The sequence below is a fragment of the Camarhynchus parvulus genome, chromosome 12 (genome assembly GCF_901933205.1).
Source record: "Camarhynchus parvulus chromosome 12, STF_HiC, whole genome shotgun sequence".
NCBI classification, from domain to species: domain Eukaryota; kingdom Metazoa; phylum Chordata; class Aves; order Passeriformes; family Thraupidae; genus Camarhynchus; species Camarhynchus parvulus.
Window position 1 is genome coordinate 17,025,242 of NC_044582.1, and position 24,824 is coordinate 17,050,065.

Here is a 24,824-nt window from a genome sequence, read left to right on the forward strand (position 1 = left end):
AATCAAGTTAGAGGAAAACACTTTGGAGAAGGCTGCAAGGGTGGAGATCAGATGATCTTTGTGTGTTTCTTTAGGAGGAAAAAGAAGTTATGCAATTCCAAGCAGTCATGTGGTATGGCAGCTGCTAAAGTTACTGCTAATTTTTATTAGAGCTGGCCAGAGCCAGAAAAAGGTCTGCTTTATAAGCAAGACCTTTTAAGAAGTAAACTAAATCTTCCTGAGCTGGGAGGCCTGCAGAACTGAGAGAAGGAAAAAAAATAGCACTAAAAAGTTCTGTTTTTTTTTTTTTTTTTTTTTCCCCCCACCTTCAAATGGTTCAGGAAACATTTTCACTCTCCCTTCCTGTTGCTGGTTTCTTTCTCATATTCATCCAATCAATCAAGCAGATGTGTAATATTTACCAGTTTTCAGCTCAAATTCCTGCTCAGCCCAAAGGACTATTCAGGTGCAGGATGTGTGTGAGCTTTCATTCCCCCCAGGCAGACTCGTGGCCCTGGGTCCAGGCTCTGGCTGACCCTGCTGGAGCAAGGGCTGGATCAGCTGCTCTCCAAAGCTCCTCTCCAAACCCAGCCATGCCATGATCCTTGGAAGCACCCCGTGATTTTACTCTGTGTGATAAAATTGGAGATGGGATTCCTCCCAACAGCCTTGTGGTATTTCCCAGGGCTGAGCACCTGTGGCTCCTGCCTTTGAAAATCTGTGCAGGAATTAAACTGAGTCAGGCTCCATCCCCAAACCTGCTCCTTGCTCTCAGCTCTGCACTTTTGTGCCCTTCAAAGTCGTGTGGTTGATGGCAAAAAATAATAAAGATTAAATGCAAACGCTATGAGATAAAATTCACCACGCTGGAGAGAGCAGACACGGCTCTTCATGTGGCATCTAATCTCTGTCCAAACAGGATTAATTTTGTACTGCTGTTAAATGGAGCATATAATTAATGTGGATACTCCTCTGGGGCTGTGGATGATAACTGTGCCAGTGGGAAAGGGAATGCCTTTCCTGAGAGCCACAGGTCCAGTCCTACAATAAGGGATCTAGAAATTAGTGGTTTTTTCTAGGAGTATTTTATCAGCAGGCTTAAATAGACTATAGAAAAAGGGCTTGCACTAACAAAAGATATTGTTTTCCATACTCTGCCTCTTTTCCCCCTGCTTCACACAGCTGAAGCACATTTAGTGCACAATTTAAGCTGGAGATAAGACACTTGCACCATTTGCACTCTTTGGGACTAGGAATGCCCTGGTCCCTCACCAAATGGATGTCCCTTGTCATGCACACAGGGATGGGATGTGTCTCCACCACTCACTGCTCAGCCCACATCACTCTCCTGGACCACTCCTCCTTCACCCCAAAGACTCAAATTTCCTTCCTGGATGGAATATTCCCCCACACAGCCTTTAAAACCCAAATTCCCCTTCCAGAGGTAAATTCCCTTCAGAGATACAAGACTTTACAGATAGAAGCTTCTTGAAAGATGGCATTCCTTTATATGAAAGCTAACACAACACAAATTTACTTTGGATACTAAATATGTACAATAAAAGTCTTAAAAGGAAAATACTGTTTTCATTTAAAAGCCTCGGTGGTGAAGCAAAATTTTTCAACTGCTATTATTGTCAGCCCAGTCCCACTTGTATTTATGAGAGCCTAAAAACTTTACAAGACCTATAGTTGCACTTTGTAGTGGAACATAAAGTAGTCAGGTTACATTGTTTTGAAATTTAGCAAAACATGCAGAAAGTAAAGCAGCAGTCAGCAATGGTGGAACTCAATTCCCAACGTTGATAAGCTGTCACCTCTCAGTGTTTCAAGCCCAGAACTGCAGTTAATTGTGGATAGTTTTTCATAGGGTAAAGAATAAATTAATTAAGCAAAGGAAAAAAGCCTCATGTATGAAGGAGAGCATGACTCTAAAGCCATAACTGCCATACAATTTGCTAGAGTACATTTGATAAACTTCTATTGAGCACGCTCCTTTTCCAGGTTTCCTGGCTGGAGTGTTTCTTGTCTTACCATACCCACATTTGGCAACTTTGATAAAACAAAAACCCCCACACCCAGCACTGGAATCGATTTTGTTTACTTTTAAACTCTTTATTTGTCATTAAAACTACAAAGATCACCAGGCAGGAGAGACTTAGTGCTTCTCACCAGAACAGCACCATGCTCTTGTTCTGAAGAAAACCTCCTCCACCCAAATTCCCCAGGGCTGAGCTGCAGGATCAGGATTTGGGATCCCCAGGCAGACTGGGTCATTCTCCCACACTTGGCATTTTTCACGTTTGCTGAACAAATTCCGTTTTTAATTCCAAATGAAGAATTATGCAAATGGGGCTCAAGTGCCTTTTGATAGAGCTGGTCTGAGCTTGCTCCTTTTGTCAGTTAATTTGCACTTATTTCATGCATATCTTTAACCCAACTGGCATGGTAATGTGCCACATACGTACTAAATAAAGGATGATTGTGCCTGATTGCCCAATTATGATACCAAATGTGTGAAAATAGTTGATAGGACATTCTGTGTGTTTTCTCTAAAAAGACTCAGCGCGTTCAAAAATCTAAAAATAAAACCTAACAGTTAATCATAATGGTTTGGCTTGAAATGTGGAAAGCTGATGAGAGGATTTAAAATGCAAGAAATTGCACCACAAAGGAAAAGATTAAATTGTCCCATTGTTATATGCTGTATGAGCATCCTTTAAAATGGCCCAACATTTGTTGGAGTCGGACATGTTTCCCTCTGATGAGCTACAGAGGATGAACCAGCTATTTTTCACTTCTTTGACAGAGTAATAGCTCCTAACCCAAATTCTAGATTGATAGGTGGTTTGTATTTTGAATTCATCACAAACTGTCCCAGGTGCTGAGGCAGGGCTGACCTGCAGCCTGCAGGTGCCACACCAGGCTTGGCACAACCTCTCCCTGCCTCACCCAAGGCAGGCAGGCACCCACCAGGAGCTGGATCATCCAGGCAATCAGCAAGGATTGCTTCAGCAGAAAATGGCAAACACAGCTGAGGCAGGATGGATGAGGGAATTCACCTCCACAGGAGTCAGTGCAGTGAGTCCCTGACTTCATCTGAGATTTGACTGGAAATCATCAAAGCAGTTTGCGTTTCCTCTCCAGTCCTGCTCCTTGTGGTCCCAAACAAGTTAACCACACCAAAGAGAAACAACATTTGCTAAATAATCTGTGACTTTCACTGTGTTTTAGAGCACTGTATCAGTAGGACTTTTCTCCCAATTTTTCCAACCTTACAGTAATGCAAAGTTTGAGGCAAGAGGATCCAACCTGGAAAGCAAATTCCTCATAATTGATTCTCCTTTTTCTCAAGAGCAATTTCCTGTTTAACTGCAATTCCAACACAAACATGAGCAACATTATTTAACTTCTCTGCAAGGACTGTGGATGCTCCATCCCAGAAAAAATTTGGCATTCCTCCCAATTCCAGCAGTGGCAATTATTTTCCTGGTTTGTGCACAGTTGTCATGGTCCCCATCTCGAGAGCACTGATGGTTTTTGGCAGAGGTTTCATGCTGGCTAAAGACTGAAATGATTGTTTTCAAGACTGTGTGAGCAAGGAAAGCAAAAGTGGACGGGAAGTGCAGGGGAGAAAGGACTCCAAACCATAATGCCATTAATTTAAGATGTGTTATGCATAAGGGATCTATTCTGAGTTTAAGAGAGCTTTTTTTGATAACTTAATTACCTCTTATTCATTCAACACGCCCTTGAGACCAATATTCTAAGCTTCCACAGATTCAAAATGCCCACATTATGCTTAGGGTCAGCATGATGTGGACTTCTATTAAAAAGAAGAAGGAATAAGATGCTGTGGAAATTTGAGAGGAACCCACACAGGACCTTTTCAAAAGTTGCAGCATGAAATGTGCTTACAACCTGAGCTCTGCAGCCGGCAGGTCAGAGACTGTTGGTCCATAATATTTGAAACAACATTGCTTTTTTTATTTGCAACACTTACATTTTCATTCCATCCAATTTTTTATGGTTTTGTTTGTGGGAAGAACAATATTACAGTATTTAGTGTAGAAATCCTGTTGCACCTCTTTGGTTGCTTCTCTGGCTCGTCCCCCTGCTTTCCCCACCTCCCTGCCACAGCTCAGCCTGCAGTGCTGGTATGAAATCAGGGAAATAAATTTATGAGAGGAAAAAATGCAGCGATAACCAAGGCTGCCTGTTTTCATTTACATTTTCCTCTCCGGGTTGTTATTATTCCTCCCTTTCTCCCCAGCTGTGGGATCTATGTTTTAGCACAGGCACGATGCTGCTTTGTGAGACACCACTGGCAGATATGGACAAAAGGCCTTGGAAAGTTTTCTGGGAGCATAAACTGCAAAAAGAGCTGGAAAGAGCTGACTGTGCTGGAGCTGCAGTGGCTGCCCCGCCGCGCTCGCTCCCCACAAATGCTCTCATGTGCTTGCGTGTCCTGGCAGGAACTGCAACAGCCAATTTTAAGTCACTGTCTGAAAATGTTTTCTTCTAGAAAATTAATTCCTGAGTGTATGGAGCTGCACAGTAAATCTTGTTGGCAGGGCTGAGTTTTCCATTCAGGACAATTCTGTTTAATCCATATCCTTGTCAGGGTTCAGCTGGCACCGAGCGTCCCGCGAGGAGCTGCAGGCTTAGGATTATCCTGCTAAAGCTGGCATTGTTTTAAAAAGTGCTCACCAGCAAATCAGGAATGGAAGGTGGTGCTCAGACAGTAATTTTATGGAGTGATCATCTGTGGAAGCCGCCTGTGAGCGGTGATAGGTGAGCAGGGCAGCAGCAGTGTGCAGTGACAGTGCAGCCAGACCAGCAGCACACTGAGCCCTTTCAGCCACAGGCTCAGTCTGCTGGAAAAACGAGACCATCACGCACCACCAGACCACAAGGAATGCTTCTTCTTTTATTCATTCACTCAGTTTTACAGCCACCCTCGCTTCACTTTGTGTCACTGGCAGGGAAAGGTTCACCCTGCTCCTGCCAGAGTGTCCTTTCCTGCCATTCCTCTGTGGCTGATGGATTCCTCTGTGCTGATGTGACTTCTCAGAGGCTGTGCTCTGAACACAGCTACCAAATTAATCTCCCTGAAATCCACCTAGCCCCCTCCTGTGAGCAGAAAGTGGCTCTGCCAAAACACCACACTTACAGCAGGGCGAACAGGCAGCAAACGGCAAATTCTGTTAGTACGTCCACGAGATTTGCTAAAAAGTTTCATTGTCCTCGTGTGTAATCTGTGAAGAAATGCACGTCCTGGAAAAGCAGCCTGTAATTTGCAGCACATGAGTGTGCTTTGGGGAAAATCAATCAAATGAACTAAGACGTGTTCTCAACTCCTAAACTAATGATCCTTCCTGTGAGCAGCATGAAACACCGGGCGAGTCCCAGATGGAATAAATCCTCCAGGTTTCAGCAAGGCTGTGACAGCTTAGACTACCTCAACAGTGCCCTAATTGTGCTGCAAACTTTTTAAGGTGGCCAGCAGTCAGCCCTTTCAAAAGCCTCCTTCTTCCCCAGCAGTCCCAGGGCTAAACAAACAAGTTTACCAGTCAGTGAGAAGAGAATGCCAGATTTAATTTATACTCTTTCAGGGCTGATGGGCTTAAAAATAATAACCCTGAAAATCTGATTTTGTCTTAAGAAATGCCAAGCAGCTGCATAGAGGCATTCAGGGCTGGGACCTGAACCAACTTCTGTTGAGAGAGGAAATTCGGACCATTTTGTTACCCTGACAAAAATGAAATCTATGAGAACAGTAATTCCTTTGCAGAAAAAATCAATAGTTTCAGCATGTTTTTAACGTGGCAATTTGCTATGGAACATCTTAACAATACCTCACTAAATCACCAGCTGAAATCAGCTGCTGGCTTTGAGTGTACAAGTACAGAACTGCATGAAAAATGTGTAGTCAAAGCAGAGAAAATCTCTCAGAATTGTGATTTCCTCAATCCTAAAGTCATTGTGAAAAATCTCAGAATAGATACAGGTAAGAAGCTTTGGTTTACATAGAGAAGTTACAAAACCGCCAAAATCCAAATCTGTAACCCTAATCTGGCAAGAACTTCTAGAACTTCTTTCCCTCTGTGCCTCAGATCACCCATTTACAGAGTAAGGGTATTATTGAACAGGGAGGGGAAATTATTGAGCAGTTAATAGCCACAACATGATCTTCATAGTCATATGTAGGCACTAAATATCAGTATTCAACAGATTCTGTAAAAGAAAATACAAGAGAAAGGCTTTTTCTGTGTATTTGCCACATGCTGCTCTGATGACTGAGTAGTACAGACCATGCAACATTCATCTTGGTTTTTGTCATTTAGAAGTAGCAAAATAGACCTCACAGCACAATTACTTATTTCAATGATCTGAAAAGGGCCAAAAAATTGTTTTTAAAGAAACTTCAAGTCAATTCTTAAACCTGATTAACTTTGCATTTATCCTTCTGAAAAATGCAGAACAGGAAATCCAAATTACACAAGGAAAATATGTTTAAAAATTATCTCTGACATAATTCCACGGTTATCTCTGGATCACATTGTCAGGGGATAGAATTTGCAAGCAAGCAGCAATAAAAAAATGCTTCTGCTATCAGCCCTGATGTGTCTGTATTTCACTCTGCCTAACCCCTGCTCAGTAATTAGAAATGTTGTGGCAGTTGTGAAAATGAGAAGTGACACTCTTATTTTATATGTGCTCCAAAACACATCCACCAGAAGATCTGCAGCAAAGAAACATTTTCCAAAAGGAAATCAAATGATTTGTGTTTTACTTCATTGTACATTCTCTGTGATGGATGCTGGAATTAATTAGGGAGATGTTATGCTCAGCATCTTATACTGGAATAAGAATTCTTTGTGGAAGAATCATGCTGATGATCCATAAAACCTTATTATCGAATGGACAAGTTAAAGGAGCTCTAGATAGCTAAATTCAGTTCTAGGGAAGTAAGTTGCCATCTTTCCTCACCATTTTTTATGCCTTTGAAAGCAAATGTGACCTGCTAGGATGCTCTGCTCTGTGCCAAGTTCTCCAGCTGCGTCCTCCCAGTTACAGCTACATCTGTAAATAATTTTTGAGTCAAACTCCCAAACCAAAACTTTGACAGTGTGAAGGTTATAAAAAAACTTGCCTCTAGAAGGACACCACCACTGGCCATAACTAATTCTCACCTAGATTGTTTAGAGGTATTTCACTTATCTAAGATAATTAGACATCAGGATGATAAAGCTCACTTAGATGCCTTGATGCAGGAGGCATCCCCTTTTTCCTTATCCAGAGCAAGGTTGGATAAAATGTGCTAAATATAAACTGCAGGGAACACAGGATGAAACAGCTGCTCTCAGGAGCTGGTGTCCACAGTATCTGTGTTTTAAAGGGCTCACTTTTAGAGCACTCCAGTCTAGTGCTGTGAACTGGATGCCTGTAGTGGCTGGGCTGCATGAAACAAATGAATTTATCTAGAAAAGCATTCCATTAGCACTCCTGGAGACTGCTCCACCGTGGGAATCAAACCACATTAGCTGGGCACCACTCAGGGCTTGCTTCCACAGGGCACTCCTGATCCAGAGTGAGATGCTGCTCTGGAGGCACCCAAAGCCAACCCTTGGGAAACAATGTGCTCCATTTTCATCAGCATTTTGTGTATATTTAGAGGTGAGAAGAGTGAACATGACAATGAGTTTGTGGTCAGCACAACAAGAGCTGTCAACACATGTCAGCCCCATGTCAACACATGGGTTCCTGCTACCCTTGGCGTGTTATTAATCCAACAAATCCCTCTAATGTCTTTGTTCTGGGCTCCTCTCTTGTCTGAAAACGCAGCTTGAACTGAGCACAAGGCTCTGCACAAACACTGCTGGCACAGGCATGGCTCTCCCCAGGGAGGGGACAGGCAGGAAAGCTCACCCAGCCTGTCCCCTCGTGTCCCTCAGCTCCTCTGGACACAGACTGGGACTCCTTCCTCAGCCTGCACTAGCACCAAGCTTGGGGAGCAGTGAGGAAGGAGCACAAAGTAAAATCAGAAGGAGGTCCCTTGCAAGGCAGCAGATGGTGCAGAGCCCATGGGGGCTGGCTGCCCTTGGCCCTGCACTGTGAGCCAGGGTCAATTCCACAGCTCACAGAGCCTGAACCAGGACCAGGACATTTCCCAACCCAGGCGCATTTGATCTCCCAAAGTTTTGGTTTTCATACAGTTGTTTGGTTTATGTGACTGTGCACTACTTCAGAAACGGATGTCAGCTTTCCAAGGAGGCTGTGGGGAAATTCAGGCTTATGGGAAACCTTCAGCTCAAACAAAATCAAGAGTTCTCACAAAACTGTCCAGACCTTTTCGCAATTACCTTACATCACACAGAGGGTTTGAGCAACTCTGGATCATTTCACAGCTCAGCTTCTTATCTTTTTATAGTTCTGCTACTGTGGCTCCATTCTTTCCCATATGAAGAAACTTAATTAATATTTTATACCCTTACTAGATTGTGAATACAATTTGCCATAACAGTCCAGAAAAAGCAAATACACTTTGTCCCCTGCCAACAGAAAATCCTTAACAGCTGTTTATTGCTCATTTGCAAAACATAAGAGCAATGGAATTCCATTACTTAGAGAAACTGGCTGTTCCATGATATCCTTGGCAACAAACACCACACTTATCTTTTTGAACAATAGACTCTCAAAGTTTCTGCAGCCTACAAAAATAAGAAAGTGAAGAAGACTTTTTCTTGAACTGCAAAATGCCAAACAATGGGAACTGACTCTCCGTAGGCTGCATTGTTTCATGAAAATGAAACTTTTTCTTGCTCTCTCTCCCCTCCCCAAAAAAAAGAAATTTGCTCGCTGCAAATTTAGAGAAAAGTTTCATGCAACCATCTCCTTCACAGGAAGAGCTTTTTATTGAGGTCAAGACTTTGGCAAAATGAGGAGAAATTCAGACTGCAATCTGAGTAATGTAAGAACTCACAAACAACATTAAAGGAGTTACTTAGGTTTATGATAAACCATAGAGAAATCGCAGAGTGGAATTTTCCCTCACTGCTCAAAACTTAAATACCAAGAAAAACAACATCACGCTTTACACCACAGATATTTCACATATGGTTTTAACTAAATAACTTCCAAGTTTCCAACAGCTTAAAGAAGAACTATCTATGGCATACCAGAGAGATGCGAGCTCCTCAGTAAGTCAGGACATGCACATACCATCCATAATCTGGTTTCTATATTTAGGGAAGGACTATACCTAAAGCCCTGGAGGTCAGCACTGAATCAAGCCCAGCATATTTTCACAGACAGATGTTCTAGACAGTGTTTACCACGGTCCACTCTCCCAAACCCACAGCAAATGTGCCACGTGAGGACCTGAGCTGCAGCTTGCACTATTAAAAGGCAGTGTATTCTCTTACCTCAATAATCCTGTCGTGGATTTGCAGCCCTCCTTCCTTAGCAGCAGGCCCAGTGTCAACTATTTTGGAAACAAAAATTCCTTCGCTGGATGAGCCATCCTGATTGTCCTTCAAGGATGAAAAGGAGAACACATTATTGTCCCTCTCATCTGCCCTCAGCTGAAGCTTGTCCATGTCACAACAGTGCATGTAATTTGAGAGAAATAGTCTTACTGATGTCTTAATATGGAATTACTTTGTGCTAATGAGAACACCTGATACTCTGATTTTGAAATATTAAGCAACCAGGGACGAGCTTCCATTAGGTAAATTAGTTGCTTCATAATCATTTTCCTTTGACTTAGGCCAGCTCAGGAGTAATTGTCATTACAATTGTTCTCACAGCAAAATCCAGTGAGACCCAGCCTGCTTGCACATCAAACATAAGACAACAGTGCAATTTTCATTTTTAGTTGCACAGCTTTTGCTCTGGAGACTTGAAAATAAACCCATGAAAACACCTTACACCTAACAAGGTATTTTCATATTTCTGTGTATTGTGCTTCTTCTACCAGTGCAGAACAATGTCTCAGAATGTTGAAAGACTCTAAAGAAAGAATAACTTTCAAGTGAATTCACTAGGAATAAATCGTGATTAATGTCAGATTTCTGAGCAGCCAAGAAGTAGTTCTGAATACTTTCTAAATTACTAGGACAAGGTATAATCCACTCCTTGATGTAATTAAAGTCATATGCAGCAGCTCCAGCCAACACGCATCCCGAGAAAACACATTAGTGAGTGTGTGGTGCAGGAAACATCTGCTGAAATCACAGAACTCAAAACCAAACTGTTTAAGTTCCATCCCTTCACCTGCACACAGGGCTGCTGGGTCTCTGCTGGAAAGGAGAGTAAATAATTCTTTTTTTTAATGAAAGGGGCTAAAGTTGTGGCTCTCAACCCATGAACTTCACAGCAGTAGGGTCTGAGAAAGAGACACGGTGGGTTTTATCATGTTGGGAGTGGCTCTGCACTAGGATTAGTGGTGCTGGCTGTGATGAGATTCAAGAACAGACAGTGAGAAAAAAGGCAGCGTGGTTAATAGACATCCACACAACCTCAATGGAAGAACTGCTCTGAAAGAATCCCAAGAGGACCAAATGCTTGTCAGCAACATTTTTCCTCTAAGTGTTGACCTACATGCTTTCCCCAACTGGAAAGGGCAAACATATTTTAACAATTAACATACCACGCATGGCCGGCCACCAATAATGTTAAATCCAAGAGATCCAGAGTCCCGATGAAGGACCAGAGTCAGTGCTTTAGTTTCTTCACCCTGCAAAGAACAGACAAACACACTCAAAACAGGGTGTCTGGGGGGTAAAACAGCACAGGGAATACTTCTACCCAGGTTTTTTGTTGGGTTGGTTTCTCATTTTTTGTTAAAATCCCCTTGTAGTTTAGAGACGAATGTTTGGAATAACTTTGCAGCTCCCAGTGGCTGCTCCAGCCACCCCACTGAGCTCCAGCAGCAGAACCTCCCCTAAGATTTATGTGTCTTTTTTATTGAGATCTACACTGAGACACTTAGCAGCAACAGAAGGGGTTTATATGCAGTGCTGGTTCCTGCAACTACTTGACCCAGTCATATGTGATGTGTTATGTAAAATACTCCACGTTTCCAGTAGTCAAACTCTTTGACTTTCCCAGTGCTTGGGGGGGACTGAACCTCAGGACTGGAGCCTTGCATTGCCTCTCTCTCCTGCTGACTACCTGACATTGTTTTATGTGACCTCGTTTTAAACAGTATCAAACACAAAATTCTCTGCAGAGTTGTAGAAAACAGCATTAAACAAAACTGTGACAAATTTTGCCACAGGCCCAGAATGGCAATTGCTATTCACAGCACCTGCTGTGCATGATTTTTTTTCTCTGGTGTTTTAAGACCAGCAAAACAGAAATCTCCCATCACTGAAAATCATTATGTTAATCCCCTAAAATATGAAATTCTGCAGTGAATAGTTTTCTGGACAAACAGCATGCAACAAAGATATACTGGAAGGACATGTAATATGTGGGGGGCTGTGGGAACAGATTTTGTTATTTTTGTTATCCTGGTCTCTCATCCCAGTTGTTTCTAATCACCAGCTCCTAAAAAATGCCCTTTATGACACAGGGATGCTACTTAGGCCTATTAACTTGTATGAAGACAAAACTAAGTGGGTGAACTGTTAAAGACAACTAAATGTTCACAATGTTCTCCCTTCAGTCTCAATCTAGTGCTGTTATTTACAGCAGAGCACTACAAAAAGCCCTCTGAATAACAACATTTAGAGATCAGAATAGGATCAGTGTGTGCATCTAGAGATACAGATGAAATTTTCTACCTCCAAAACCATTTTCTTTGTTTTATCCAAGGGGTGAAAAAGTTATGAACACAAAAAAAAGTTTGAGGAAGTTCTCTTAAAAGTCTGGTTTTCATAACCAATTAATGACAAAAATTGCAACAGTTACATTGTAATTCAAGGCAGATGGTTTCAGTTTGTGCATTTTTCTTCTAACATGTCAATTTGAAGTTGTCAATCAAATATTAATGTCTATTAAAGTCATAAAAAATGTCAGAGTAATCCTGGATTACTGAATTACTCCCAGAGATGTGGGGATGATAAGGAAGCCCAGCTCCCTGGCAGGCTCAGCTGGCAGAGCTCCACTGACCGCACACTCCCAGCTCCTCCTGGGGGAACTGCACCAGCAGCCCCACCTGGAATGTGCTTTACAACGTCACTTTCTGATCATTATCTTCCCTAATGATCCACTCATAAATAGACTTGGACCTGATACAGAGGAACATGAACAAACTCTGGCTGATTTCATTCGAATCCGCCTGCACTTGGCAGCAGTGAGAACCAGGTACCCAGAAGAGAAGTGAAAAATGAAGTAAAATCTATTTCCCTGCAAGTCTACAGACCCAGACCTCAGATAGGATTTCAAGGAACAAATTTCCAGTCCTGTGGGACCACTTTCAAGGACTGATGATTCTGGATTTGAAAGACAAGCACATGCTAGCATGACTGTTTCCTTCTATTATCCCTATTTAGGAAGGCAAATCAATTACAACAATCAAAAAACAATTACAACATTGCTCTCAGGACACTTTCAGTAATGAGAGTTGCCTGTTTTCATTAAAGCCTCCTTATGAGGCTTTGATTTGACACTTTTACACCTGGCTGAACAAGTATTAAAGCAGGTGGGATTGAACCAGTCGGGTTGTGACGGAGCAGAAACAACTAACGCAGCTTTCTGTAGGTACTTCTGAAAATGTACTTCTGTCTACAGGGGTTTTAAAGACATTTCCAGGTTTCTCTGGTGGCTTTGTGCATTGTCTCCGTGCTCCCCATGGCAGCAGTCACGTTGCAGCCCCACTGTGGGTGCAGAAGCGCCCAGCCCCGGGAGGCAGCAGCACCTTGGTCACTTCTGCACACCCACATCTCATCTCTTAACAACTCCTTCAACAACCTCCTCCTTCTCTTCACAAGGAAGCCACGATGCAAATGATTTTTCCAGGGCTCTGCCTTTCTCTCCCCCTCCAAGATCTGGCATTCCAGCAGAGCAGTCATTAACCAGTGAGGTAACTGTGGAAATGTGGTGGCCAGGGGCCAGCCCTGCCCTGGCAGCTGCTCCGGCAGCAGACCTGATGGTTCCTGGCATCTTGTATTCCCACAGCTGAACAGAACTCTTAAACATAATTCTTGAAATTACTGTACTTCCCAGCTGAGTAATGTGCAGCTAATAGACTGCCTTTCCCTTTAGATAGCAAAGACTAATTTCTTTGGTAGTGCTCTGGCTAAAAAGCTTTGTCTTCAGCACAGGAGGTACCTCAGCTCCTTCTTCACTGGTGAAAGGGCTGCCAGCCCCAGCCTGGCCCATCCTGCTTGAGAAAAACACATCACCTTGCTTTAAAGGACTTCATCTGGCTCTTACAGAATTCAAATCTGTGTCACCACCACCACAGAGGTCCTGAATGTCAGATCATAACTGGTTCTTGCCTGGCTGATCCATTTAAAGCCAGCTCCTGTCTCTGGTTGCCAGGAGAGCAGAAGGGTTTCTACCCTGGGCTGTCAACTGCTTCTGATTCCCTCTCCCCTTGCTCCTTCCCAAAGGATTTTGCTGGCTGTGTAAATAAGGGATTGACCAGATCAGCTTATCAAGAGGTGTGCACAGGGCTCTGTTTCACCAAGGATTAAGCCTTGTTTGAATTGTACGAGTTTTTTTCTTGATTGTTTAGACTTTGATATTTCAGGATTGACATGTCTGATCGAAGGAGATACTAATTTTGAGGGAGACACTCCACCTCCCCTCCCACTCCATCCTCAATAAGCCTCTCCTTTTTCCACCAAGGAATAAACAGTCATTGTCTGAATAAACCTTGGAACTGAACACAGTAAAGCTGAAGTGTTCCCTCAGTGATAACACACATGGGCAATGCAACTGGGTCACCTAAGACACATCTACTGCTTAAGGGGGTTATAAAATTGTGAGATGCTTACAGATGAGTGTGTGTATAAAAATGTAATTATTTATGTCTTTTCTCAATATGGTTATGGGGTGTTATAGAACTCACCTCAGAAATGGTAGATGAAAGCACAGCAAAGCTGTGATTCATCCAGCACCACAAACAAGGTCTATGCTAAGGTGAATCCCACCCTGGGTCTCCAAAGCTGCCAAAAGACCACGAATTGGGGTCTTTAATGAATGGTCTAATGTCACTCAATATTTCCCCTTTCACTAGGCATTTAAACACAACTGTACATGGGCATTTCTTCTGTTTTGCCTACAGGATGTGTGATCTGATTTATTCTGGATTGGTTCTACATCTGCAGCAACAAGCAGCCATCAGGCAGGAAAGCCAGAAAACCCCTTTTCTCCATCTACTGAGAAACCAGAACATCCCACAGTAAGTTCTGCAATCACCACTTGTAAGCTATGAACCCAGATTGTTGGTGCTCAGCCTACTTGTGCTTAGCACAGACCAGACTACTCCATCTGAGAATGTATGAAATATGAATAATGGTAATTATTTCAATAATGACAGCAAATTGGTTATTTCACACTACCATACCTCTAATCCCTGTGTTCAGGGACATAACCCTTAGGAAAATTTATAAATCCTGCTGAGTGTTCCTGCACAGTCTGTGCTACTGTCTCTGAGAAAATAACCCCACACTTGGAAGCCTGCAAAGAAGGAAAGCATCCCCTGCACTAGGTGCTCACCACAGGTCTTTTACTAAACTCTGTGCCACAAAGATGCGAGTTTGCTATTTGTGCTCGCCTGGGAGCTGGGCAGCAGAGCTGTTGGTGTTGGCCAGCTGCCCAAAAAGCTGTGAAAGCCACGGAGCTGAGTGACCGCTGGCCCGGGGCTGCGGTGACATGACACCTCCCAGCTTTCTCAGACTGGTGGCTGCTCCAGAGAACTGCACAACAGCCCTTTGTAACCGGGCTGCACCCAGCACGGGGGTCTGGGCCAGCTGTACCCATAAATCCGATAGGAAGTACAGCTGAAAATATGTGTCGTGAACATTTGCAGCTGAGAAAGAGCAGCTCTGGGGATTGCAGCAGCTCCTGACGCTGTACAGAGCTAAAAGATGCACGCCCAACATCAGCAGCAGCAGCCACGAAAGAAGGGTGGTGTGAGAATAAAGGAGATCAAAGATGAGGAGGCAGGGATTGGGTGAGATGGTTTCTGACAGCAGGACAGTGTGCAGGGCTCTCCTGTCATCAGCAGTGGAGATGGAGCTCTGTGCCAGGCTGGGGGAGCAGCAAGCCCCCAGAATGCCATGGCAAAGTGCTGCAGGAAAAGGGGGAGACAGAACTGTCCTGAACCTTTGTATGACTGTGAACCCCCCACTTATTTTAATGGTATCACTAAGATTTTGACCAGCACACACCCAGTACTGCCTGAAGTTAGAACAGTTCATTTAGTATTGAAATATTTTCTGGTTTGAGTCAGGGAAAGAGGATGGGTTCTGTCCTGGATTCCTAAGAAGGTTAAAAAAAAAAGATCCTCTGACATGAAGTTTTATTTCCTTTACACAGCTTTTAGAGCCTCAACATTATGAGAGGTGTGAATACAGATGTTTGACAGTTTTGAACAGTTTAATACTGCTGTGTCTGTGGTAGCACATTCCAGGTCACTGGGAGGACTCTGAATGTCTTCATTTAAAAGATAATTGGCTTCCAGGGCTTCCCTCGCTGGGGAGCCTCATTCCAATTAAAACTTGGGGATTGTTGTAGCTCTGGCTTTTGATTCTGGTCATTTTATAAACGGTCTAATTTTGAGGGGATGAAATCAAGTTAATTTTTCCCTTCCTAATTAAAGAACCCTGTGTGACGCTGAGAAAGAAATCACAAGTACACAGCAGATGCCTCGTATTTGGATGTCACAAAGATGATGGCTGCAGATCCTGAAATAGCTGCTGAGGTGTCCGAGTCACATCACAGTTAATCCCAAAGGCTGCATTTTGTGGGAAGCCCCACTGTGGGATGCGAGGTGAGCTCAGGCTCTGGAAAGCATTGGGTCACAGCCGCTTCTTCCAATGCATTCCACTTTGTGGGACTCCTGGGAGTCCAGAAAGTCCACTTTCTGCTGCTTTAATACCATTTCCAGCCCTGGAAATTCCACTTTTAGAGTTTTCTTCGGGGAAGACAACCAAGAGTAAACAGTAATACCCAGACCTTGTTACTTTTCTGTGCGAGTTACCTTACGGGGTCCACCCAGCAACGACGGTGACACTTAAAAACGTACCTACAGAAAGATGCTCCTATAGAGGCCCCACTTAAAGATGTACCTATAGAAAGCGGCGTTTTACAGCTATTAAACCCCAAAGCTCAGCTATTTGAAAGGATTCGCGGCCGGATGGGCTCTCCAGGAGAAACTCTGCATACAGGAACGCCCCGGGCGCCACGCACGGGACGAGGCGCATCCCGCGGGGACAGGGTGCATCCCGAGGGACACGGCACATCCCGAGGGACACGGAGCATCCCGCGGGGACGGGGTGCATCCCGAGGGACACGGAGCATGCCCCGGGGACGGGGCGCATCCCGCGGGGACAGGGTGCATCCCGCGGGGACAAGGCGCATCCCACGGGGACAAGGAGCATCCCCAGGGACGGGGCGCATCCCCGGGGACAGGGTGCATCCCCGGGGACAGGGCGCATCTCGAGGGACACGGAGCATCCCCGGGGACAAGGAGCATCCCCGGGGACAAGGCACATCCCCAGGGACAAGGCGCATCCCCGGGGACCCCGGGCAGCGCGGGGCCCATCCTTACCTTGCCGGGGGAGGCTGCGCGGGCGCGGGCCAGCGCGTCCAGGCGGGCGCTGTACTGCGTGAAGCGCTTCTGGTAGCGCAGCGCCGTCACCTGCAGCTCCAGCTGTGCCGCCGCCAGCCGCGACAGCAGCGACTGCTCCCGCTTGCCGGCGCGCAGCGCCTCCTTCTTCAGCGCCTTCTCCAGCGCGGCCGCCCGCGCCTGCAGCGCGGCGCCGTGAGCGCGCAGGGCCCGCAGGCAGCCGTGGCCGCCGGCGCGGCGCTCGCCGTGGGTCAGCACCAGCCCGCAGCCCTGCTCGCAGAGCCCCGCGGGCCGCGCCTCGCAGCGCTCCCGCATGTGCGCCTCCACATCGCGCAGGTTGAGCACCTGGCGGCAGCCGCGGTTGCGGCACTTGGCCGGGGAGAAGTCGCACGTCTCGGCGTGCTCGCCCAGGTGCTGCAGCGGCACCACCGCCTCGCAGCCCCGCGCGTGGTTGTCGCACTTGATGTCCAGCTTGAGGATGAGGCTCTTGAGGGGCAGGACGTGGTTGAGCTCCTTGGTGGAGATGCGCTGGCAGTTGACGGGGCAGCTGCCCTGCTGCACCACCCAGGGCAGCACGCAGCCCGCGCAGAAGACGTGTCCGCACGGGGTGGTCAGCGGGTCCTCCAGCACTTTGTTGCACAGGTTGCACTTGAAGTCGGGATCCACCTCCCCGCTGAAGCGATCCAGCTCGAACCCCATCCTCCTTCCGCTCCGCCGCGAACAACCGAAGAAAAGAAAAACCAAACAAAAAAGCCCAGAAAAAGTACCCGGAGTGCGCAGACGGGCCGGGGGAGAGGCGGAGAACGGGAATAAATAAGAAGGCGCCGCTCCCGCCGCCGCCCCAGAGGCAGCTGAGCCCCCGGGCCGGCCCGCGGCCGTGCCCCGTCCCGCGGTCCCGGAGCGCCCGGGAGGAGCCGCGGCCGCGCCGCCGCCTGCGCGCAGCGCCCGCCCCCGGCCCCGCCCCGGCACCGCCCCCAGCCCGGGGGTCCCGGCCGGACAAGGGGGCTTTGTCTGCGGAACCGGCGGGGCCGCGCTCCGCGCTGCGCTCCTTCCCCCGAGGGGCAGCAACGAGACCCGCGGGCAGAGCGGGGCAGCGCCGGAACACGGGAGGGGAAGGGGGGGAGAGGAGGGGAGCGGGGACAGGGAGGGATGGAGGGGAGGGGGAGCGCACGGAGGGTCGCGGTGGGGTGTGACAGCGTGAGACCGACCGGCCTCGGCCGCCGGCAGCGGGGACAGACGGGGTGATCGCTCGGAGCGGTGTGGCACACATCGATACAGGGCAGGGGCGGCCAGGCCAGCCTCGTGTAGTGGAGGTGTCCCTGATTATAGCAAAAGGTTTGGAACCAGATGGTCTTTAAGGTTCCTTCCATCCCGAACCATCCAGCGGCTCTGTGATGACTTTTGGAAAGGGCACTCATGGTGCTGCCCCTCGGGTCCGGTCCTGGATGAGCTGCTTAGAAACTGGGCTGACTACTCAGTCCTCAGGTGGGAATTCTTTCATTACCGACGAGAAAAAGTGCAAACAGAGCAATCTGCCAGTGTGTGAGGGACTGAAACGTTAAGGGTTAATGATTTGCAGAAGCACCAGGGTGCTTTGCTGAGGCCAGGTTCGCTCCCCGCAGCCAAACGGGAGGTGAAGAGGTTTTGGGTGTGTGCTGGCAAAACCTCTGATCAGCCCAGATACAGGAGAGATGGACACACACCACCGGAGGATGACCACAACGAATCAACCTTTGTTTAGCAACAAACTGAGTTTTGGGTCAGAAACAGCCCCTGTGGGGGTGGGGTGTGGCTTTCTGTCGTGCCCATGTCCTCCCTTACACACCTGGCGTAGACGCCCTCCTGGGGCAGGTATCGGGACATTCACACACAGACCTGAGCGTGTTCACCCTTCTGAGAAGGCACAACTGGCTCAGCTATGCAGTCACGTCTGGCCATAAACGACCAAAGATTCCCAAAGTGCCCCCAGACTCATGATCCACAGTGCTGCAACGCAGGGTGGAAAACTCCCCTTCCAGAGGAGGTCCCTGGGCACTAGCACCTGAATCTGAACGCGTGTTATCCCACCGAACTTCATGTTCCATGGATTTCCTCCAGCCCCGATGGATGAAGGCTGAGACCATCACTTCGACAAATGGGCATCAAAACTGCAGCAGTCAAATCTTGTTTCTGGATCCATGGGTGGTGGTATCTTTCCGCTGTCTGCTCTTATCCTTTGTTTCTCTTTCTTCCTAATTATTTTCTTCAGTGATCTCTTTATACTTTTATATTACTCTATTGCTATAGATAATACCCAGAAGAGCTATGTACCTCCTTTCCCTTGCATACAAATTGTTCCAAAATAAACTTGCCATACATTTCATATAAACAAAAATACTCCATTCAGTGTCATTTCATTCGAATCCCCCCAAGGGATCTGTGAACAGAAACCTCAGTTCACAGAGCACAGTGCTGTCCACATCCTCCTGGAAAAGGGATGAGATTGTTCTGTGTTTGCACAGGCTGCTAATGCCCCGTTGCTGCCACTTGGATGTAGCTCATTAAAAGTCACCACTTGTGATACCCATTTCTGCCCAGGGATGGTTGAAAAGCACTCCTGAATATGCTGTAAAAAGCCAGCCAGACCACACCTGAAGCACCAGACACAGCGTTAGGCAAAAGCAATTTCTCCTACAAGGCAGATATTCAAGTACTGAAAAAAAAAGCAATAAAAGAGAGCAGCTTTGTTCATTGTGGATAGTGATGCAGAATTCTCACGTGCACCAGAGCCACAGAGCAGCTCAATTGTTCCTTTAATGTGTTTTGCTTTATGGCAAAGCAGAAGCCAGCAAGAAACTTCAGCTTCAAGCGACCTTTAGTGTATGTCTGTGATGTCCCAGTAAAATGACTTTCTGGATGCCTGGGATGATTTTTTGTGTGCTGGTGACCTCTAGAAGGTAATAGGACTCGTGGTTACACAACTGTGTTCCCATTTCAGTCCCAGGCAAGTATTTTTTAGTGCTAAGGTTTTTCCTTTTTCAGATCTGAATTCCATCTGTAGTGCTCATTCTAATTATTAATGTTCCATAAAGTTGGAGGTTGCTTTTGGCTGCATACATTGCCCTGCTGAAGGGAGCATGCATCAGTATTTAGGGTGATATACCTAACTAAGGAATTTTTAACAGATTTGTTCCTTTAAAAAAAAAAGCAGATGATGTAATAGAGAACTGTGCACGTAGGTTTCTGTTAACTCCATCTGACGGTTGTGTGCACTGCAGGGTGATAAAATTTAATTAATACACATATATTGCTGACTCTTGGGTTATTCTAATTAAACCGTAGTAGTGATTCTCATACTTCTTCTTGTGCTTCACTGCCTTTTGCATCTCCCTTCTCTTTGCCATCTGTTTCTCCTCAGGATATCTCTGCTCACATGTCCCTGCTGCCATTCCCCTTCCTTCAATGCCCTTCTCCTCCCGCATGCCCTGGGGGTGCAGCCCTGCCCTGCTGTCCCCACACTTCAGCTGCAGGGTCATTTCACACTTCCCTAGCAGGACTCTCTTCTTTTGCAGTTCGCCACAAAACCTGGGATTGCTGTTACCAACCACAGCATCTGGTCCTTCCAAGGGCATTGAAATGAAATAAAACTTCACACTCCCTGCTCAGGGGATGCGCACAGTCCAGCTAAGGGGGTTCAGCGCTCGTTGCTGTAGGTGCTGTATTCTCTGATGGGGAAATCCAGCAGGTTCTGAGCAGGCTGGTTTGGGATTGCTGCTCCAAATCAGCGACCATCACCTTACAGCCCCCAGTTTATAAACTGCCCCATGTGCTCAGGATGGTTGTAAATAGAAAGAAATTAATTCCTTCAACGATTGCTGTGGAGGTTTGGGTTTAGGATTTCAAAGTTGTCGCTCCAGGATGCTCGAGGCCACTGCCTGAAGGCAGAGGCAGAGCTTTTATTGATTTCCACCAGGGTGACGTCAGGACCAGGTTCCTTGGGCTATTTGAAACTACACAAATATTTGGATGGAAAATATAGGCAAGAACTGGAATAACATTTTCGCTGGGAGCCATGGCCGGGCAGATGCTGTGCTGAATTCTGTGATACACTTTAATGTGACATTTATGTAGGAATAGATACTTTATTTAAAAATTAAAGCTTTTGAAGGCCACTGCAGCCTTGCACTGAGATTACAGCTTGGAGTCCTGATAGGGAATTGAAGTTCCCCTCTCCCTGCTGCCTGTGTCCATGGGAGAAGGCACAAATGGAGCTTTCCTTACTGGAGGCACATTTCTGCTCTCCTTTGGGAAAAAAAAAGAAAATTCTGAAAAGCAGCCTCTCAACATGAGCCTTTAATGTTCTTTTCAAAGCCTGAGGTTTGTGACTGACGAGAGGTTTGGGTTCCAGGGCTGAAATTACACTGCCCCAGCTAAGGAAAGTCGTTTTTATTTAGTAAGTTCTCCCATCCTCAGAGGTGGTGCTGGGGTGGGACCACTGCTGAGCCATTAAGGCTCTCCCATTTAGCTTTGCCCCCCTGTCAAAGGAAGGGTGAGGAAATCTCAGTTTGGTTTGTAGCACAGGCAAAAATGCCAGCTCTCAAAGGGCTGCAAAAATGAGGGGTTTGCTGCAGGTTTCACTCAGATTGTGGATTTTTTTCCTGGTGCTGTGAAGCTTCCAGTCCCACAGAAAATCAAATGCAATTCATCTTCACCTGCCTTTTGTCCATAAAGGTTGGCATCATTTTACACTGGATTATGAAGTCGTTGCAGGAAACCTGATTTTTTTTTTTCATCAGCTTGCCTTTAAAAAGGGGAAAATGATGAAGTAATGCAGAGAAAGAGTTGAGTCCCTCTCCATGTCAATTATCGGCGTCCCTCTGACAAATCCCCTGTGGATAACAGGACATGTCCAACATAACATGGTTTCCTTGTGCACTTAATTTATGGGGGCATATTTCAAATATATATAATCTACTTAGAGTAGGTGCAGTATCTTAAAATGTACCTAAAATTTTAAGATCTTCTCAACATTCTGTTCATTGCCAAGCACTGTAGAGAGTTATAAAGTTGAAAGATTCTGTCGTCTTTGACATTTTACGACCTTTCTTGTACTATGTTTGTCTTACATGGGTTTTTTATCTATCTGTGTAGCTCCTATCATTAAATTTCATGTGAAATTGCCTCAATCCTTTATTTTTACTGCTGGCAGAAATATAAGTTTGCATTAATAGAAGGGGCACAGAAGAACTGGGGAGCATGGGCCAGATAAAATGTCATTGTGTGGTGGCAGAGCCATCAAGCCCAGTAGAGATGGTTGATAATGATAATGGTTTATATGACATTTGTAGGCAGTATTTTGTGAAAGGTCAGGCTCTGACTTGGCAGCTGAGTGACATTTCAGAGTTTTACATGTGCAAGTAGAAGGTGGATATGAAATAAAAATGGGTTCTTAGAGATAAATGGGATCTTAGCAGACCAAGCTGCGTGAAAAATCCTCCCCAAACCCCTCTGTTTCAGAAAAAACATCCAAGCAAGAAGTGAAAGACAGCACTTGAGCATCCTTTCCTGACATTCCAGACGTGTTTTTGTGTAGCTGCTCAAGAGCCGCTTCAGAAATGTTGCTGTCTTCAGGACTGGCAGCATCTGAGCCTGTTCGTAACTGGCTTCCCTCTCCTCATCTCTGCACACAGCTAATGAAATAGAAGGGTTTCTATTTTATTTAGGAATAGTTGAGAGGGAAGAGCCACAAGAATTTTGGCTCTAAATACGCATTCCTGTATTAATATGGATAGAGAAAAATATAAAATTATGCTCTTCTTTCTGGGGCTTTTTAGGAAATTTGATCAGCCAGCCATGCTGACTTTTGCTGCTCTTTGCCTGAATAGTTACATTATTCACCACTACAATATCTGAGCCTTAAAGTTATTTATTGTACATTTTATTATCAACAGTCCACTTTGTGATATGGGACAGTTAGCCATGTTTGAAGACTGGGCTTAATGTAATAGAAGTGCTTGTTGTAATGCAGCAAATCTTTATCTGAAGTGCTAGGAATTGAATTCTGCTTTTCCTGAGCTCTTCTTCCCTGGATCCTGGAGCCAGTTTTGGTGAGCAGACTCTGAGCAAGTTTGGGATTTGAAAACAAGAATGAGGCTCAGACCTGACCACTGCTGGAAGCTACACAGGGATTCCAAATTTTACTGGAGGCCACATCCCAGAAAGGCTTTGGTGCCACAAATGCTGCATCTTTGGCTCTCCCCAGCACTACAAACCCGTGCAGTGGGTATCAAATTCTGATGTAGGCACCACATTATGCACTATATAATTTCTTGTCTTCTCCTCCCTTATTTAAACAATTTAGAGTAGGAGAACTGACATCATTTTAGAGAGGCCTCCTCCCCGTTAACACATCTTGCACGTTGTAAGTAATGATAATGTTTAAATCCAGGCTGTGACTGATGGGTGGGACATAAAACACAAGCCATAATTGAGAGGCACATTCTGCAGGGGTTTGGAGGATGAGTTCAGCCATGGTGGGGGCCAGCCCACGTCTCAGAGGGTGGGGAGTGCTGAGTGAACACAAATTGCTGAGCATCCTCTCCCATTTCCCACTTTTCCAGGCGTGTGGGTGCTGCAGAGCTGGCACTTGCTCAGGCACTGCTCCACACCAGTAGGTGTGCTTGGGATTGCACTGAGCTGACAAATCTGATTGCCCTTAATTGACAGTCTGGCCCCACGAAAAAGAGGTGAAGCTCTATTTATCCCTGTCTGCTCACACATAAGCATTCCCTCAAGTCTTTTTAAGTCCAACCTTCCTCTGTTGAAACATGAAAAAAAAAAAAAAATCCTGTTTTCAAGAGCAGGGATGGAAACTGATTCACTTTTCATAGTGGCAGGATGGCTGTGAATGATGTGGAATGTTCTGGTTTTTCCACATCAGCAACGCTGCTTTATCTCAGGATGCTTTTGTTCCGTTTCCAAAATAAACAACCCTTAATACTTGCATGAGGTGTATTTGACAAGCAGGCTTTTGGGATCATCCACCATTCCTTAGGTAAGCAGTCATCCTGCTTATGTATTTACAGCTCTGCTTACATTTGTATAAACGAAGGGAAAAAATCCCTTTTTAAAACATGTCACTTCAAAACCAGAAGCCTTATGGGAAGCCCAGGCTGTTTAGTACAAATTCTGAATTTTTGGGTCAGGTGAGCCCAAAGATAGAAAAGAATAAAAGGTTGGGGGGGGGTGCTGTTTTTTCCTGATGAGGGTCACAGCAGGATGATGCAGAGCCCAGAGCTACCTGTGCGTTCAGGGAGGCCATGGAGCATCTTGGGGCAATAAATCCAGCTCTTGTACTGACCTCTGTCTCCAGAAGTTTCTAAATCACTGCTTGCCAGGAGGTGGGAGGGAATCCCTGCAAACAGCCTCTGCCATGATGTGTGCAAGATGAGGATCCCCAGCTGACTGCTCTCAGGCAGGATTCTGGCCTCAAGCACCTCTAATTTGATCCTAATGGAGCTTTTGGCTGCATTTTTTTTTGTTGTTTTTTTCTGATAGTCCAGTTGTTTTGGAAAATGGTGGTGGCTTAAGGCAGCCTCTCAGTTCTTGGACCTTCTGTGCAGTTTATATTGCTTTAAAACAAAAGCCTTTAAAAAGGAAGTCCCAGTAGTTGGTGAGCACTGATTTCAGAGTTGCTTCTTCATCTCTGGTAGTTAAGGGGGTTGGGATGAGCTGAAGCCGTGGGTTGAGAGGTGGAACAGGGCTTTGTGAAGCTGTGAGGTTACACCAGGTCAGGCCATTGTTTTCCTCATTAATATGCACCAATAATTACCCTGATTTCAGCACGGTGGGGGCTGTGTGTGTTTGGAGCCCCAGACACTCAGTTTGGAGCAGGGAAGAAGGGACATGCCAGCTATTGAACATCCTCAGCATGGCTGCTCAGAGAAAAAAGGTACTTTTTTTTTAACATGAGCATGTTTTGTGGTTTTTTTTCCTCTTAAAAAAACACCCCTGACCATCCCTAAAGGTCCTCTTTGCATGAGCAGAGTCCTCAAGAAGCTCTGAATTTCTTTAGGGTTATGGCTGAGGGGGTTCAGGGACCCCCAAGGCCTCCCTC

General features: G+C 45.8%; 1 protein-coding gene across 1 annotated transcript in view; it reads right to left on the minus strand.

Moving 5' to 3' along the window:
- Positions 1-17,642, minus strand: part of PDZRN3 (PDZ domain containing ring finger 3) — a 129,704-nt gene extending 112,062 nt beyond the window's left edge. The window contains exons 1-3 of the mRNA XM_030956917.1: positions 16,712-17,642; positions 10,634-10,720; positions 9,408-9,515 (exon numbers count right to left, since the gene is read on the minus strand). Of these exons, the coding sequence (XP_030812777.1) occupies positions 9,408-9,515; positions 10,634-10,720; positions 16,712-17,428 (912 nt within the window). The 5' untranslated portion in view covers positions 17,429-17,642. The remainder of the gene's footprint in view (positions 1-9,407; positions 9,516-10,633; positions 10,721-16,711) is intronic.
- Positions 17,643-24,824: the final 7,182 nt, after the last annotated feature.